Source organism: Chroicocephalus ridibundus, chromosome 21, assembly GCF_963924245.1.
Source record: "Chroicocephalus ridibundus chromosome 21, bChrRid1.1, whole genome shotgun sequence".
NCBI lineage: Eukaryota > Metazoa > Chordata > Aves > Charadriiformes > Laridae > Chroicocephalus > Chroicocephalus ridibundus.
In genome coordinates, this window is record NC_086304.1 from 4,157,771 (window position 1) to 4,170,565 (window position 12,795).

The 12,795-nt window shown below is 52.7% G+C and overlaps 1 protein-coding gene across 3 annotated transcripts; it reads left to right on the forward strand.

The window, feature by feature from the left end:
* The first annotated feature begins 58 nt into the window (after nucleotides 1-58).
* LOC134526047 (M1-specific T cell receptor beta chain-like) lies at nucleotides 59-12,304 on the forward strand. 3 transcript variants are annotated; one of them, XM_063357500.1, is made up of 10 exons: nucleotides 59-741; nucleotides 894-1,232; nucleotides 1,316-1,606; nucleotides 2,022-2,123; nucleotides 2,632-3,679; nucleotides 4,406-7,838; nucleotides 9,937-9,999; nucleotides 10,808-10,881; nucleotides 11,437-11,552; nucleotides 11,919-12,304. In XM_063357500.1, the coding sequence occupies exons 1-5, from the start codon at nucleotides 699-701 to the stop codon at nucleotides 2,655-2,657; spliced, it is 801 nt and encodes a 266-aa protein (XP_063213570.1). In that variant the 5' UTR covers nucleotides 59-698; the 3' UTR covers nucleotides 2,658-3,679; nucleotides 4,406-7,838; nucleotides 9,937-9,999; nucleotides 10,808-10,881; nucleotides 11,437-11,552; nucleotides 11,919-12,304. The 3 variants fall into 3 exon arrangements, with proteins under 3 accessions (XP_063213570.1, XP_063213571.1, XP_063213568.1); XM_063357501.1 differs by having other exon boundaries at nucleotides 12,037-12,304; XM_063357498.1 differs by lacking the exons at nucleotides 2,022-2,123; nucleotides 2,632-3,679; nucleotides 4,406-7,838; ... (2 more) ...; nucleotides 11,437-11,552; nucleotides 11,919-12,304 and having other exon boundaries at nucleotides 1,316-1,824.
* Nucleotides 12,305-12,795: the final 491 nt, after the last annotated feature.

Below are 12,795 nucleotides of genomic sequence, written 5' to 3' on the forward strand. Positions count from 1 at the left end.
CCTGCTGCAGAAGGGCAGCAGAATATAGACTATATATTGAATTAATGTCATAGACTCCTGCTGCAGGCGGATGCCATGCTCCGGAGGTAATTCCCAGTGGCTCCCATGCGGGAGCTTGGGAAAATCCCACCCAAAGACCAAGAGCGAGCAAAGCGTTTGCCTGGAAGGGCAGAAAAACCGGGGAATGACAAAGTCCGGGGCTGCCAGGAGAGACGGGCAGGGGGAGGAAAACCCCCGCTGCAACGTGGGGCTTGAATTAAAATTGGATTTTGTGAGCGAGACCAGGGCGCATGGTCCCTCCCCAAACTTCTTCCACTGTTTCCTCCCCAAACTCCCCCTCTCCTGCCCCCCCCCAGACCCTCAAACCCCAAATAACCCCCCAGGCTGGAGGATTCGCTGGTCCCCGGGACCCTTCACCCCCCCCCGGCATCACCCTGCACTAAACCCAGCCCAAAAGGGTCCCGTTGGTGGGGGATGGGTGGCAAAGCCACTGTTTCCACCCGATTTCCGTCACCTGAGGATGGAAAGTCCCACGGGGGGGGACACACACGTTTGGGACTGACCCCCCCGTCCCAGCTGGGGCAGGGCCACCTCTTGGGGTGCCTCCTCTGAGCATCCCCAGCCCACCAGTCTGGGAGGGAGAGAAAATCTCCCCAGACAGAGAGAAAATCTCCCCGGCAAGCGGTTTTTCGGCCACCATGTCCTACGGGCTCCTGGGGACCCTCCTGCTCCTCCTGCCAGGTATGTGCCCGCTCCAAAAATACCCCAACTTGGACAGGATTTGCCGATGTGTTTTGTTTTTTTTTTTTGTTTTGCTCCAAAACTTATTAAATTAATATATTGGAGAGCCTGAAGTGCAGAAAATCTGACTCAAGGCTTCCCCCCCCACGCAGGAGGTGCCTCGGCAGAGGGGGGACGGGTCCTGCAGAGCCCGGGGCAGCTCTGGGTGCCCCCCGGGGGGACGGCGGAGCTCAGCTGTCACGTCTCGGAAATCAGCATCGACGTCGACTGGTACAAGGAGAAGCCGGACGGCAGTTTGCACTGGATTTACCAGAGCTCTAATGACTCCCAAACAAAGGGAAAATACTCGGGGAAGAAGAAAGAACAGCGGGATTTTTCCCTCGCCATCAGCCCCGTGCAGAGGGAGGACTCCGGGGTTTATTACTGCAGTTCCTCCATTTCCTCCACCTTCCAGCCCTCCTTTGGGAACGGGACCAGGCTCGTCGTCACCAGTGAGTGCCCGGCAGGTCGCCCGGTGGCGGGGGACATCCCCGGGGAGGTTTGTGCCCCCCCAGCTCTCTTTTTCCCTCTTTAGATGCCACCGAGCCCAAGCTCTCCATCCTGGTGCCTGTCGATGTGGAAGAACCCAGGGAGGTCCCGGCCAGCATCCCCCTGCTCTGCCACCTCCGCGACCTCCCTCCGGGCTGGGACACCGTGCTCTGGCAGCCCAGCGGGGAGGTGACACCGGTGACGGCGGCGGCCGTGGACGAGGATGGTGTCCTCAGCGCCTGGAGCATCACCTGGGTCCCGGCCGAGCAGTGGGATGGGGCTGCGGCGTGCACAGCCCTGAAGAGGGACACGGGCAGGACCCGCAGCGTCAGCATCCGTAAGGGAGCTGGGGAGGGTAATCAGTCATGTTGTCCCCGCCTCAGATCCTGGCCTCCATCCACCCCCTGCATCCCAATTCTTCCAGCCTTTCCTTGTCTAGGGAATCCCAACATCCCAGTTCTCCCTCACTGAGACACATTCGGGAAATCCCTCGATCCTTCCATCCTCTCGCTGGGCTTCCCCCCGCACTGAAAGGCTTTAAACCTGCATGTCACCCCCCCAGCACCACACTGACCCCCCCATTTCAGGGGATACTCGGCCCTGAACCCCCATTTTGGGGATGCTTGGCCCTGGCCCCCCCCATTTTGGGGGACGCTCACCCCTGACCCCCCATTCCGGGGGACGCTCGTCTCTCCAGAGTACCAAACCCACATTCTCGCCCCTCTATTAACTCTCCTTCCCCCCCCCGGCAGAAGGATGCCCTTCCTGGCCGCTGGCACTGGGGCTGTCCTGCGTCTGCCTCCTTTCCCTGCTCCAGCTGACCATCCTGCTCTGCCGACGGCGCCTGGACAGAGGTGACACCCCCCAGTCCCCCCTCACAGCCCCTTCGCCCCCACTCTCTTCCCGCCTCCCCCAGCCGCCCACAGCCCGCCCGGCTGCTAGAAACCGCTTCCTCTACCCCCGGTGCAAAAAAAATTCATTTGTTTATGGCGTGGTAACGCTGCTCTGGTCAAAACCCAACACCCCTCGGATTCAAAATTTCCTCCGCAGTTTTACGGGGTGGGGGGGGGGGTGCGGAAAACTCTCCACCACACTGGTGAGAAAAATCACTTTTGGCCGGCCTTGGTGCCGCAAACAACGCTTCGAAAAGCATCGAAATTGGTCACAAGGCTGGGTTAAACACAAAATATGTCATTTTCGGAGACAGAGGGACCACCTTCTGCCACCCTCGGTCCCCAGCACCACCCGCCCGGTGTCACCCAGGGCAGCTAAAAAAACCCAAACCTCTTTTTTTTTAACGCTCCGCACCTCCTCCGGTGCGAAATGGGCTTGAACAACATCAGCTCTCTCTTCCTCTTGCAGACGGAGCCACGACCGTGCGGCGCTGAAATGTTGCTCTGCCAAACCCCTTCACCTGCAAAATGAGTTAAAAACCAAGAGAAAAGGGGAAATCATGAGAGCTGCGGGATGGGAGCAGGGTGGGCACGGCCCCCCGTTGGCCGCCGCTCCCAAACCTCCACCAGTAGCTTTGCGAATTGGCCCCAGGAGGAGTTTGCAAACTTGCAGCAGCTTCGCAAAAGCCAGGAGGGTTTTTTTTTCAGCCTAATCTTTTCTGATAGGATTTGAGCGCCAGCCCCGGGACAATTCCCTCCAGATATTTTCTAGCCTCTCGGGGGGAGAGTTTTTAAGCCGAATTTTTTTTTGTTTTGGTTTGTTTTTTGTTTTTTTATTCATTTGTAATCTCGAAAGCGAATTTCACGGCTGCTCGTAGCCGGTGTCACGCACAAACTGCCTGGAAAGCTCATTTTTGGTGGTTTACCAGCGAACAGGAGCAGCCACCGCCCTGTCACCGCCACCTAGTGCCACCGCGCTGCGGTCCCCGCGTCCCCTTCGGGTGGCCGGAGCATCTCCAGGAGCTCCACCATCCCATTTTTCCCCCTTCCAGGGCAGCAGCGTGGGGGAAAGAACCTGTGCTTTTCTTCCCGTTGGGTTTCTCGGAAGGCCGTAAGCACAGGGGGGAGGGAGGGGATGCTCGATAGCAATGGGAGATGGCGTAAAAATAATAAAATTCCTAATTCCTGGGTAAGCAACTGAGGTCTTGGATTTATATCGGGTTACGCCTTGCGGTATCCTGCACAGCAGCCCTCAGAAATTGCTGTTAAACAGCGGGAAAAAGTTATTTTAACATCATAAAATGTTAACACAGCATCACCTCCCGCGGCTCCCCACGGCTGGGGACAGAAAGGGCCCCCGGTCTCCGCTGAAAACTGGGGGTGGGACAACGTGGGGTTATAAATCCCTCCTGCATCACCCACACTGAGCGCGCCGGGAGCTGCGAGCGGGGACGATGCCCCGAGGACGGGCGAGCTGCTGCCCCGCGGCAACCAACTGCGAAACCAGGAACCGTACGGTATTGTACTGTATCTTGGTTTATTTTTCTTTTTTCTTTCCTTTTCTTTTCTTTTCTTTTCTTTTCTTTTCTTTTCTTTTCTTTTCTTTTCTTTTCTTTTCTTTTCTTTTCTTTTCTTTTCTTTTCTTTTCTTTTCTTTTCTTTTCTTTTCTTTTCTTTTCTTTTCTTTAAATTTATTTGAATTTATTTAAATTTATTTTACTTTTTGAAGAGTTTCTGTTTAAAAGCGCCTTTTCTTCTTTATTTCAAAGCATCCCATGATTATTCCCCAGCCCTGGCAGAGCCGCACGCCCCAGCTGGCAGCAGCCAGGACGAAGCAGCCGCCTGTTTAGCACAGGGCAGGGGAGGGCAGGGGAGGGCAGGAAATCTTTATTTCAGCATCTCCAGCAGAAAACCCCGTCGGGCAGCGGGAAGAGCCTGTTGGGTGGGGAGAAGAGCCCCGCCGTTCCTGCAGGGCGTCCCACGGGACGGGTGGCTCATCCCACCCACCTCCCGGCATCTGGGGGACGGTGGGAGCCCCACGGCGGCCGGTGCCACCCGGGAATCCAGGGAATGGAGTTTTTAGGTTTCCTTCATCCATCTCCTCGTCTCCTGCAGGGAAAACACCAAACAATGTCCCCTCCGGCGACTTCCGCAGGAATCCTGCTAACATCATCTGCTCGGGCGTGAGTTATTGTTAAGGGAAGGGTCTTATTTACCGCCCGCGTTTCTTTAATTTCCCTTCAGGTTTCGCTTCCGCCGATTAAAGCTGGGAAATGACGCGATGCATCCGAGAGCTGGGGACGGCGCTGAGCTCACTCGCACCCTCGTCCTCAAGCGCAAAACCCCCGGCCGCGGTGAGAGACCCCGACTCGCAGCCTGGCGGGGCTTCAAGATGCTCAGAGCATCCCCAGGACACAGCGCGAGGAGCAAGGGCCGCTTTTGCCATCCCCCTTTCTGGAAAAGCCATTATTTTTTGGCTCTCATGCTGCATTTTCCCTCGGCATCGCGCTCCCAGGCTGCTCCCTCGCTGTGGGACCTTTTACGGTTTGATTGCAGCACGTAACCTTTAATAATTTAAAAAAAAAAAAAGAAGACGTAAAAGTAGAGATTGTGCAAAATAGGAATTAGGTTTTGGGAAAGGAGCATGGGATCAGAGACGGGAAAGATGTTGGTTTGGCTGCTTTTCTTGGCTGCTTGCTTTTGTGTTGCAAGGCATAAAAAGTGAGTAAGAACAAACGTAAAAGGAAAAAGCAAAACAAAACAATAGAGCTTTTTCTTTTTCCAGCCAGAAATGCAACTCAAAACCTGTGCCCGCGTTTCCCCAGTGGTCGCCAGCACCCAAGGGCCATCCCGCAGGGATGCAGGATGCTGCCGGGGATGCTCAGGCTGGACACCGCAGTGTTCGGCAGAGATTGGAGCACGGGGTTTCTTCGCCCCCTCGTATCACCTTGGAGTGCGTTTTACCCAGCTCCCTCAGCGGCATCTCCCCGCTGCAGGTATTAGGTATTATTTTTCCCAAGTTTTGTCAAGTTTTACATCTTCGCATCCCACCACAAGGAGCTGTTCTCAGCCCCAAGCCAGCAAATCCCTTTGAATTCAAACTCCAGGCTTGCAAGCCACGAAGTCTGTCGTCCAGCCCCATCCGCTCATCTCATAAAAAGCCACCACCACCCTCATAAACCTTCCTTGCCCGTTCCCTCCCCATCACTTCAAAACCAGAATATTTTAACTCTTTCACAGCTCGACATCTCCCCACGCGCCTCCTGGCCGAGCTCCGGCCCCGGTGGGATTCATCCCCCCGAGCTCAGATTTCTGCTTGGGTTGGGATTTTGAGTTTTGCTGTTATTTTTGTGGGTCGAGAGGAGGGTTTGGAGAGATTCGCTTCCTGCCTGCTGGGTCGCTCGGCATTCCTCTGTGCTTAACCCTTTGCCAAGCATCTCCCCATGGGTGGGAAAAGCCCCTTTGGCAAAGCACGTCCAGCCCCCGGAGGCTGCAAACCCTTTGGGGATGTGCTTGAAAAAGTCTTCAGTTGGGTCCCCTCTTAGTCGGAAAAAATAAATAAATCTGCCTTTGGAAATCCTGGCCTTAAAATCGATGGGAATCTTCAGCTTAAAATCGACAGCAATCCTCACCTTAAAATCTATAGGAATCCTTGCCTTAAAATCTACAGGAATCCTTGGCTTGAAATTTATAGCAATGCTTGGCTTAAAATTGGTAGGAATCCTCATCTTAAAACGGACGGCAATCCTTGCCTTAAATTCAATAGGAATCCTTGCCTTAAAATCAATAGGAATCCTCGGCTTAGAACTGACAGCAATCCTTGGCTTAAAATTGATGGGAATCCTTGGTTTAAAATCGTTAGCAATGCTTGGCTTAAAATTGATGGGAATCCTCGGCTTAAAATCGATGGGAATCCTTGTGTTAAAATCAGCAGGAATCCTCGGCTTACAACCGACGGCACAGGGGTGAGGAGCGCATTCCCTGCCGCTGCTCTCCTTGGCCGGTTGCCCCGCGGGTGCCCGCACCCGTCCCACCCCCAGCTGGGGGTGGGAAACCACCGGCTGCAGCCCCTGCCCCCCCTTCCCCCCCCAGGTCTCGTCTCAGCGCAGCTGTTTGCCATTAAACTCCCTCGCCCCGCTGAAAAACTCGCTTCCGTTTTCTCATCTGCAAAGGAGAGGAAACTCCCGAGCCCGCATCCCGCGGGGGCAGGCACCCAGCGAGGGGGGCGTCGGGGGTCCGTGCTGGGGGAGCATCGTCCTCTAGGCCATTTTGCTGGAGAAAATGGAAACACAGGGCTGGGAAAAGATTTTTCGGACCGGCAGGAAGCGCCTTGGGGGGTGGTGGGTGAAGACAAGGCAAGAGCGGGGTCTGCGCCTCCTCCCAAGGTGGTCCCATGTTCAACCACCCTCCTGGGAAAGGGTTCTCCGAATCTTCCTCGTTACGAATTTCTTCTTGTCCTATCTCAAAATAAAGCTCCTCTCCTACTCGTGAAGACTTTCCTTGCTCATTCTCAGTTTGCCAACACCCACCTCCTGCACCACACCCCAGAGCCCCCAGAACACACCGTCACCCATCGCCCTCAAGAGACCAGTTGGGAGAGGAAACGGTCTTGGGTGAAGTGATTTTTATCGCTGCGTAAGCAATAAAGTCACCGCGATCTCAGCACTCCCCGGCAGGAAACCCGCGGTGTCGAGCAGCCCCCACCACACGTTGCCCAGGAACTGATTTTATACCTGATTTACCTCCCGCTCCTTCTATTTCCCCATCGCTTCACACCCCAGTTAACACCAGTTTCCACCAGCGTCGCATCATCTCCTAAGGGAAAGCCTTCTGCGCCAGTATTGGCTCTTCCCCACAAAGCAGAAGAGCCTTTTTTTTTTTCCCTACCCATTTCTCTTCCATTTTTAGAGGAGAGAGGGAAACAAGCAGCGCCATCAGCAGGTCCCAAGGCAGCACGCCCTGCGGATGCAGGAACAGAAACTGACCGCAAACGCGGGGGCTCCTACAGCATCCCAACCCGGCTGTTTCTACCGAACCGCCAGGATATAAAATAAGCCTGTGACCATTTGCATTTCTTCTTACTGACGGAGAAACTGAGGCCTGGGAAGGTGAAATGAAGCCAAGAAAAAAATCCCCCAAGACTTTAAGGGAAGTCAGGAACTGAATCTGGCTCCCAGTCGTCAGCTCTGCCTTTGCCTCCCAATTGCCGCCTTCTCTAGACTAGAAGGATTTGCTATTAATAACTTCCGTTATGCTCTGCTATAACATAATCAAAACCATCCTCCCTATTTGCAAGTGCATCCAGCGGCACTAACCCTCCCTGGGGAGTAACTTCCCAAGATTTGCAACTCGGCCATCAGCAAAGTCCTCGTGAAGGGAAAAAGTCTTCCATCGCCGGAGCGGCATGACGGGCACCGCGCATCTCCTGTCCCGCACGGGGCAACCTTGAGCCCAGCCCGCCGCCGCACCCCTTGGCAAATTGCAGAAAAGCTCGTTTTTTCCCCACGGAGCGCAGAGGCTGCTCAGTCCAACCCTTGCAAGAGTCATTTCCTGCCTCCGCTGGGACGTCTCAAGAAATTCCCGAGCAGCAGTGCCTGGCCGCATCGGCGGACGACACCGAAACATAGGATGACAAACTTTTTAATTGCAGCACTCCTGGTTCTTCATTTTTTACTGGGTAAATATGTTCCTCTGTTTTTTGTGGGTTTGTTTGGTTTTTTTTCCCCCCCCCGGCTTGCAATTTAATTTTACCGCGCTGCTGAGGGCTGGGCTGGAGTTATTCCTGCGCTGTGGCGATGCTGTGCGGCACCTGGGGTGGGGGCTCAGGGGCTGAGGGGTCTCGGGGTGTTCGCGCGGCGACGGGGGGTCAGTCGCAAAAAAACCCCACAGGAAAACACAATGCAATTAGTAAAAGTTACGGTAAAGCGCGTGCTTGGAGAATATAGCCTGTGCTCGCAGAACATCGCGTGTGCTGGGAGAAGGGAGTCTGATAATTAATGTTTTCCATATTGCATTCAAAATAATTCGCAGTATACAGCCGGGAGCTGTTAAGAGAGACAGATACAGGCACAGGGGAAAAAAAAACAACCAAACCCCAGGATTTCCTGAAGTATTAGGTGGGCACTTAGGAGATGTGGGGAGATCGAAGTCAGGGGCAATTGAGGGAGGAAGATGATGGCACTGGCAGTGCCTGGGAGGGACGAGTGGCGAGGACCCAGCGCTGATCGGGGACGAACACACATGTCATGAGGTAACGCTTCTGCGAACATGAGACCGCGGGCAGCCCCAGGCGAGGGGCTGATGACCAGGACCTGGCAGCTGCCTGTGGCTCTGCCGGCCCAAAACAGCCTTCCTCCCCCTCCTCCTCCTCCTCCTCCTCCTCCACCGCGCAGGAGGAACAACGCCAAGCACGAAACATCACGCGAGGGGTTAAAACTGGCCGCGGAGTAGGGGGGGATTTCCAGCTGGAAGGTCTTTGCGGCAAATCCAACTCCTCTATTATTCTTAGCCTGGCTCCAGTGTAAATACAAGAGCCAACTTGGAATAACTTTCTCAGAAAGCTTCGTGCCTGGGATAACGTGCCCGGAGAACTGGACTTGACGCTGCTGGAGCCAAAAGGGACAGAGTATTTTTGAAGGGCGAGCGTGGGAAGCTGTGGGGGTGGAGAGACTACACCACGCAGCTCCCCATTTTGGTGCAGATTTCCCCGAAAGCTCGGGATGGGGACGGGGTGGGCTTCCCAGAGCCGGAGCGATGGATGCGCTGCGTCATCCCCCACAGAGCCCGGACTCCGACCCCGGGGCTTTGATGCCTGCACAGAAATCTTTAGGCCAGGTCACTGTTTCCAGTTTACTTCCTAATTCTGAGAGTTTTGGGATCTGGGCTTCTCGCTCAGCCAGTGCCGAGGAATTCAGGGACATGTTAGGAAAAGGTGGAAAGTTTTAGAGAGGGGTACCCGGAGCTACGGCTGGCCCCGGGCATGACCAACAGCATCATTCAAGTTATTAATGGTATAACTTACAATATTATAATTATATTATCTTATTATATGACCATATATGATTATATATGAGTATTAAATTATTAACATTATAATATTATCTTAGATTATTCGATGAGTATCTGATTAAACTGTTCTATGAGTACGCAAGTACTATAATATTAATATTCCCAATTAGTCTGCTTTGTAAGACCCCGAAAAAAAGAAAACACATTGAACCTTGTATTTGGAAAAGGGAAATGAGAGACTCGATAAGACTTTGACAAGGTCATACCATTCAGAAATCTATTTATAGTGATTCAGCCCTAATGAAATGCAAGTTTCCTTTCCGAGCCTTCAGCAATTTCACAGCAAAAGGCGCATGAGAAATAAAGCAGCCGGGTCGGTGGCCGAGGAGCGGCTCAAAACACACGGAACAGAGGTTTGAGATCCACCTCTAAATAAATTTGGGGTAGGGGGCGCAGGAACGTGAGGGGGGCTGCAACCCCATTGCTGCATCTCCCTCTCCCAGCACATCTGCACCCAAAATAAAGGGAAAAAACCCACGTGGGACGAGCTCGGGTCCAGCCTGCAACGCGATAGCTTTTTGTTGTGAAGTCTCTGACTTAATTACGGGCCGGATTGCGAATCCATTACTCCCACCAGGGAACAGATTTTGCACAAAGCGCCAATAAATCATTGAAACTATTCATGTGAAACCGTATCCCGCGGGCTCGACGCGAGCCTCTGCTTACGGTGCCGGACGATGAACCGCTCCTTCTTTGTGTCTTTTTAGGGAATGCTGAGACAGAAGATGAGGAGATAACAGAGTTTTTATATGACTACGCATCTCGTTTCGGTGAGAAATTCTTGCTTTTTTTGGATTGTTTGATGCAAGTTGGACTAAGCGGGGTTGGAAAGGATGCTGGGGGGCCTCCGCTGGGCAGGGAGGTGGGGCTTTGCCCATGTAAACAAATGCGAGGGCACCGAGAAGCCACTGAATCGAGTCCTCTGCAATTACGAATAAACCCCGAGGGACACTGAGCCCCCGGACCCCCCCGGACCCCCTTTAGTGTCAACGGAGAGAAACGGGTGCCCAGTATCTCCACTGACTTTAAGCGGAGCCTCTGGAGACCCTCTCAGATGAAAAACATTTATGTCTGAACCACATCAGGAACCTCCGATACAAACCTGAGCAACCCGTAGGAAATACACTCCCTAACGCCAAATGGGTCTGACCACTATAAATCAAGGGCTGCTCAGACAAGGGCGGTGTAAAACATAAAACAACATTAAAAGCAGAGTTAAAAGACATTTTTCTGGAGCCGTTCTGCCCCCAGTGGTTCTCGTCACCATCTGAAATCACGCCTTGCTGAGCTGAAAAGGTTACTGAGATGGACTAGGAGCAGAGGTAACCCCGGGAGCTGCTCCCGAGCAGAGAGATTTGCTTTGATTTCTGCAGCATCAGCAGAGTCCTGCCCTGCCCGGCGCGCTGCCGTCGCTGCTCACAAGCAAACTCAGCCCAGGCACCCTCTAAAATCCAGTTTCCAACCTACAGAATTGATGCTCAGTGTTATCTGGTGTTATTATTACAATGGCTTGCGTGGGTAAGATACTAAAATATTAAATATTAACACAGACTTATCAGGACAATGCTTTCGTTCCAGGTGATTACTTATATGCAACTGTAGATTATTACTCTGAGAACACCACGTTAATACCCACCATGTATCTGTATGAGGTGAGTTGGACTTTCTCTCTGTATTTCCGAGAACAGGGAAATTTCCTTGGCGAAACCACTGTTGCGAGAAGAAAGAAATGGATTAAAAGTGTTGATTTTAAATCACTGAACAACTCAAATGAGTTTGGTCAAAGAACATGTAGCATAATACGCACAGCACAATCACATGCAATAGCTGTGATTAGTTCACCATGGACTTATTTTGCCATGATGTATCTGTTGAGAAAAGGGGAAATTCCCCGTTTTCCTAATTAAATACTACCAATCCTGTCCCAGTGAGGGATCCCGCTGGATACAAGTTATTCCTATACATCTACCCGAGCGCCATCGGGGCCCTGGGGAAGGCATTTCCCAAAGAGGAGGCCATCCCCGAGGTTTCCACGACACCCCCCCTTCGCTCAGCGACAGACACGGATGCTCCAGGGACACGGTGCCATTTCTGCCCCCAGGAGCAACCACCAGGGACAGTGAGGAAGGCAGAAGAGCTCTTCGAGGGATGAACTCTGGCCTTTAGCACATTAAAACAAGTGATTTTTGATTGATTTCTTTTCCCAGACTTTCCAGGAGTCTCATGAGTCGGTGGGATCGCCCCTCCGGTGCCACCTCCCCCTCGTCATCCTCCTCAGCCTCCTGGGTTTCCTGCTATGACCCCCCGTGCTCCTCCTCACAAGGTACTAAAGCCCCATAGGATTTAAGCGCTCGCCTAAAGCATGTCGTAAAGCCGGCAAAATTCAAATCTTTCTAAAGCAGCAACAAGCAGCGCTTTGCAGCAACTTTTCAAAACAACTTAAAAAATAATTCAGCCTTTCAGGCACCCAGCTGCAACGCTGGGGACAACCGAAAAAGCTTTCGTTCCTACTAGCGACCTGAAAAGCCATTCTAGGGTATTTTCCCAAAGTACACAAGTGGCCTCTTTGCAGAGAGCCCTCAGCGGGAGCTTCAATGGCGCGAACACCCTCCGGGTACCCCTGGCCCAAGCCAGGCCTCAGCCCCAGGCGCTTCCGCTGCTCAATCACCCAAATTCCCCTTTTTTGCAGAGGCTGAAGCTCACTGGCATCCCAGGTGCAGACGAAATCCCTGTCCTGCCACAAGCGTGGCTTGAAACACAATAGGAGGACGTGGCAACCACTTCCTCACCTTTTCCCCTCGTTTCAGACGCGATGATGGCTTTGATGAAGAAAAGAACATCGTCACTGCGTTGGAAATTACATCCTCTAAACGAAGCGGTCACCTCTGTTTTTAGTGCGGTTGTGACTTTATGTACAAAGTTTTCAATAGATGGACGATGCCGTCCCGAGCCATAAAAGTTGTGCAAACACTGAAGAGCTTTGTAATGACTAGGTTCTTTCCTATTTCCTATTATTCTGTTGTAAATATGAACTCCTGCCAATAAAATCACTAACAATCAGCGTTCGGTCTCTAGCGTGAAGCCACCAACACCCTCCGGGAAAGCACGAGAGATGACAGCTCCACCCTGCCCCGAACTGGGCCAACCTGCTCCGATTCCCACCCCAATTCTCCAGGAAAACCTCAGCACTTTGGGGACCAGACGCAGATTTTGCCACATCCCATTCTGCCAGGCCACCACGTTAAATGGGGCTGGTTTAGGACAAATCCTCCACACCAGCAACCGTCCGCCATGAGGTTTGTGGTGGCTGACAGCGTGGTTTCATTTGCAGTCGCTTGGTAAATAATCAGTACACACCAGCAGAGCAGGAACAACAAACGCAAGGAACTTGCACAGTGCCTGTCCCATCAAAAGGACCTTTTTAAGCATCTAAACCCATAAGCTCTAAGCTAACAGGCTGGCCAGAAAGAGCAGGCAGAAGTTTTTCACTTAGGTTTTTCCAGATTTGCTCTTAATACTACTTATTTTCTAGAAACACCAGCAATATCTGCAGTGCAATGAGAAGC

Excerpts from the sequence above, each read along its gene's own strand:
- LOC134526047 (XM_063357498.1), top strand. The coding sequence starts at position 699 with ATGTCCTACGGGCTCCTGGGGACCCTCCTGCTCCTCCTGCCAG. Across the intron at positions 742-893 it reads CCTCCTGCTCCTCCTGCCAG|GAGGTGCCTCGGCAGAGGGG; the intron begins GTATGTGCCCGC and ends CCCCCCACGCAG. Across the intron at positions 1,233-1,315 it reads GACCAGGCTCGTCGTCACCA|ATGCCACCGAGCCCAAGCTC; the intron begins GTGAGTGCCCGG and ends TTCCCTCTTTAG.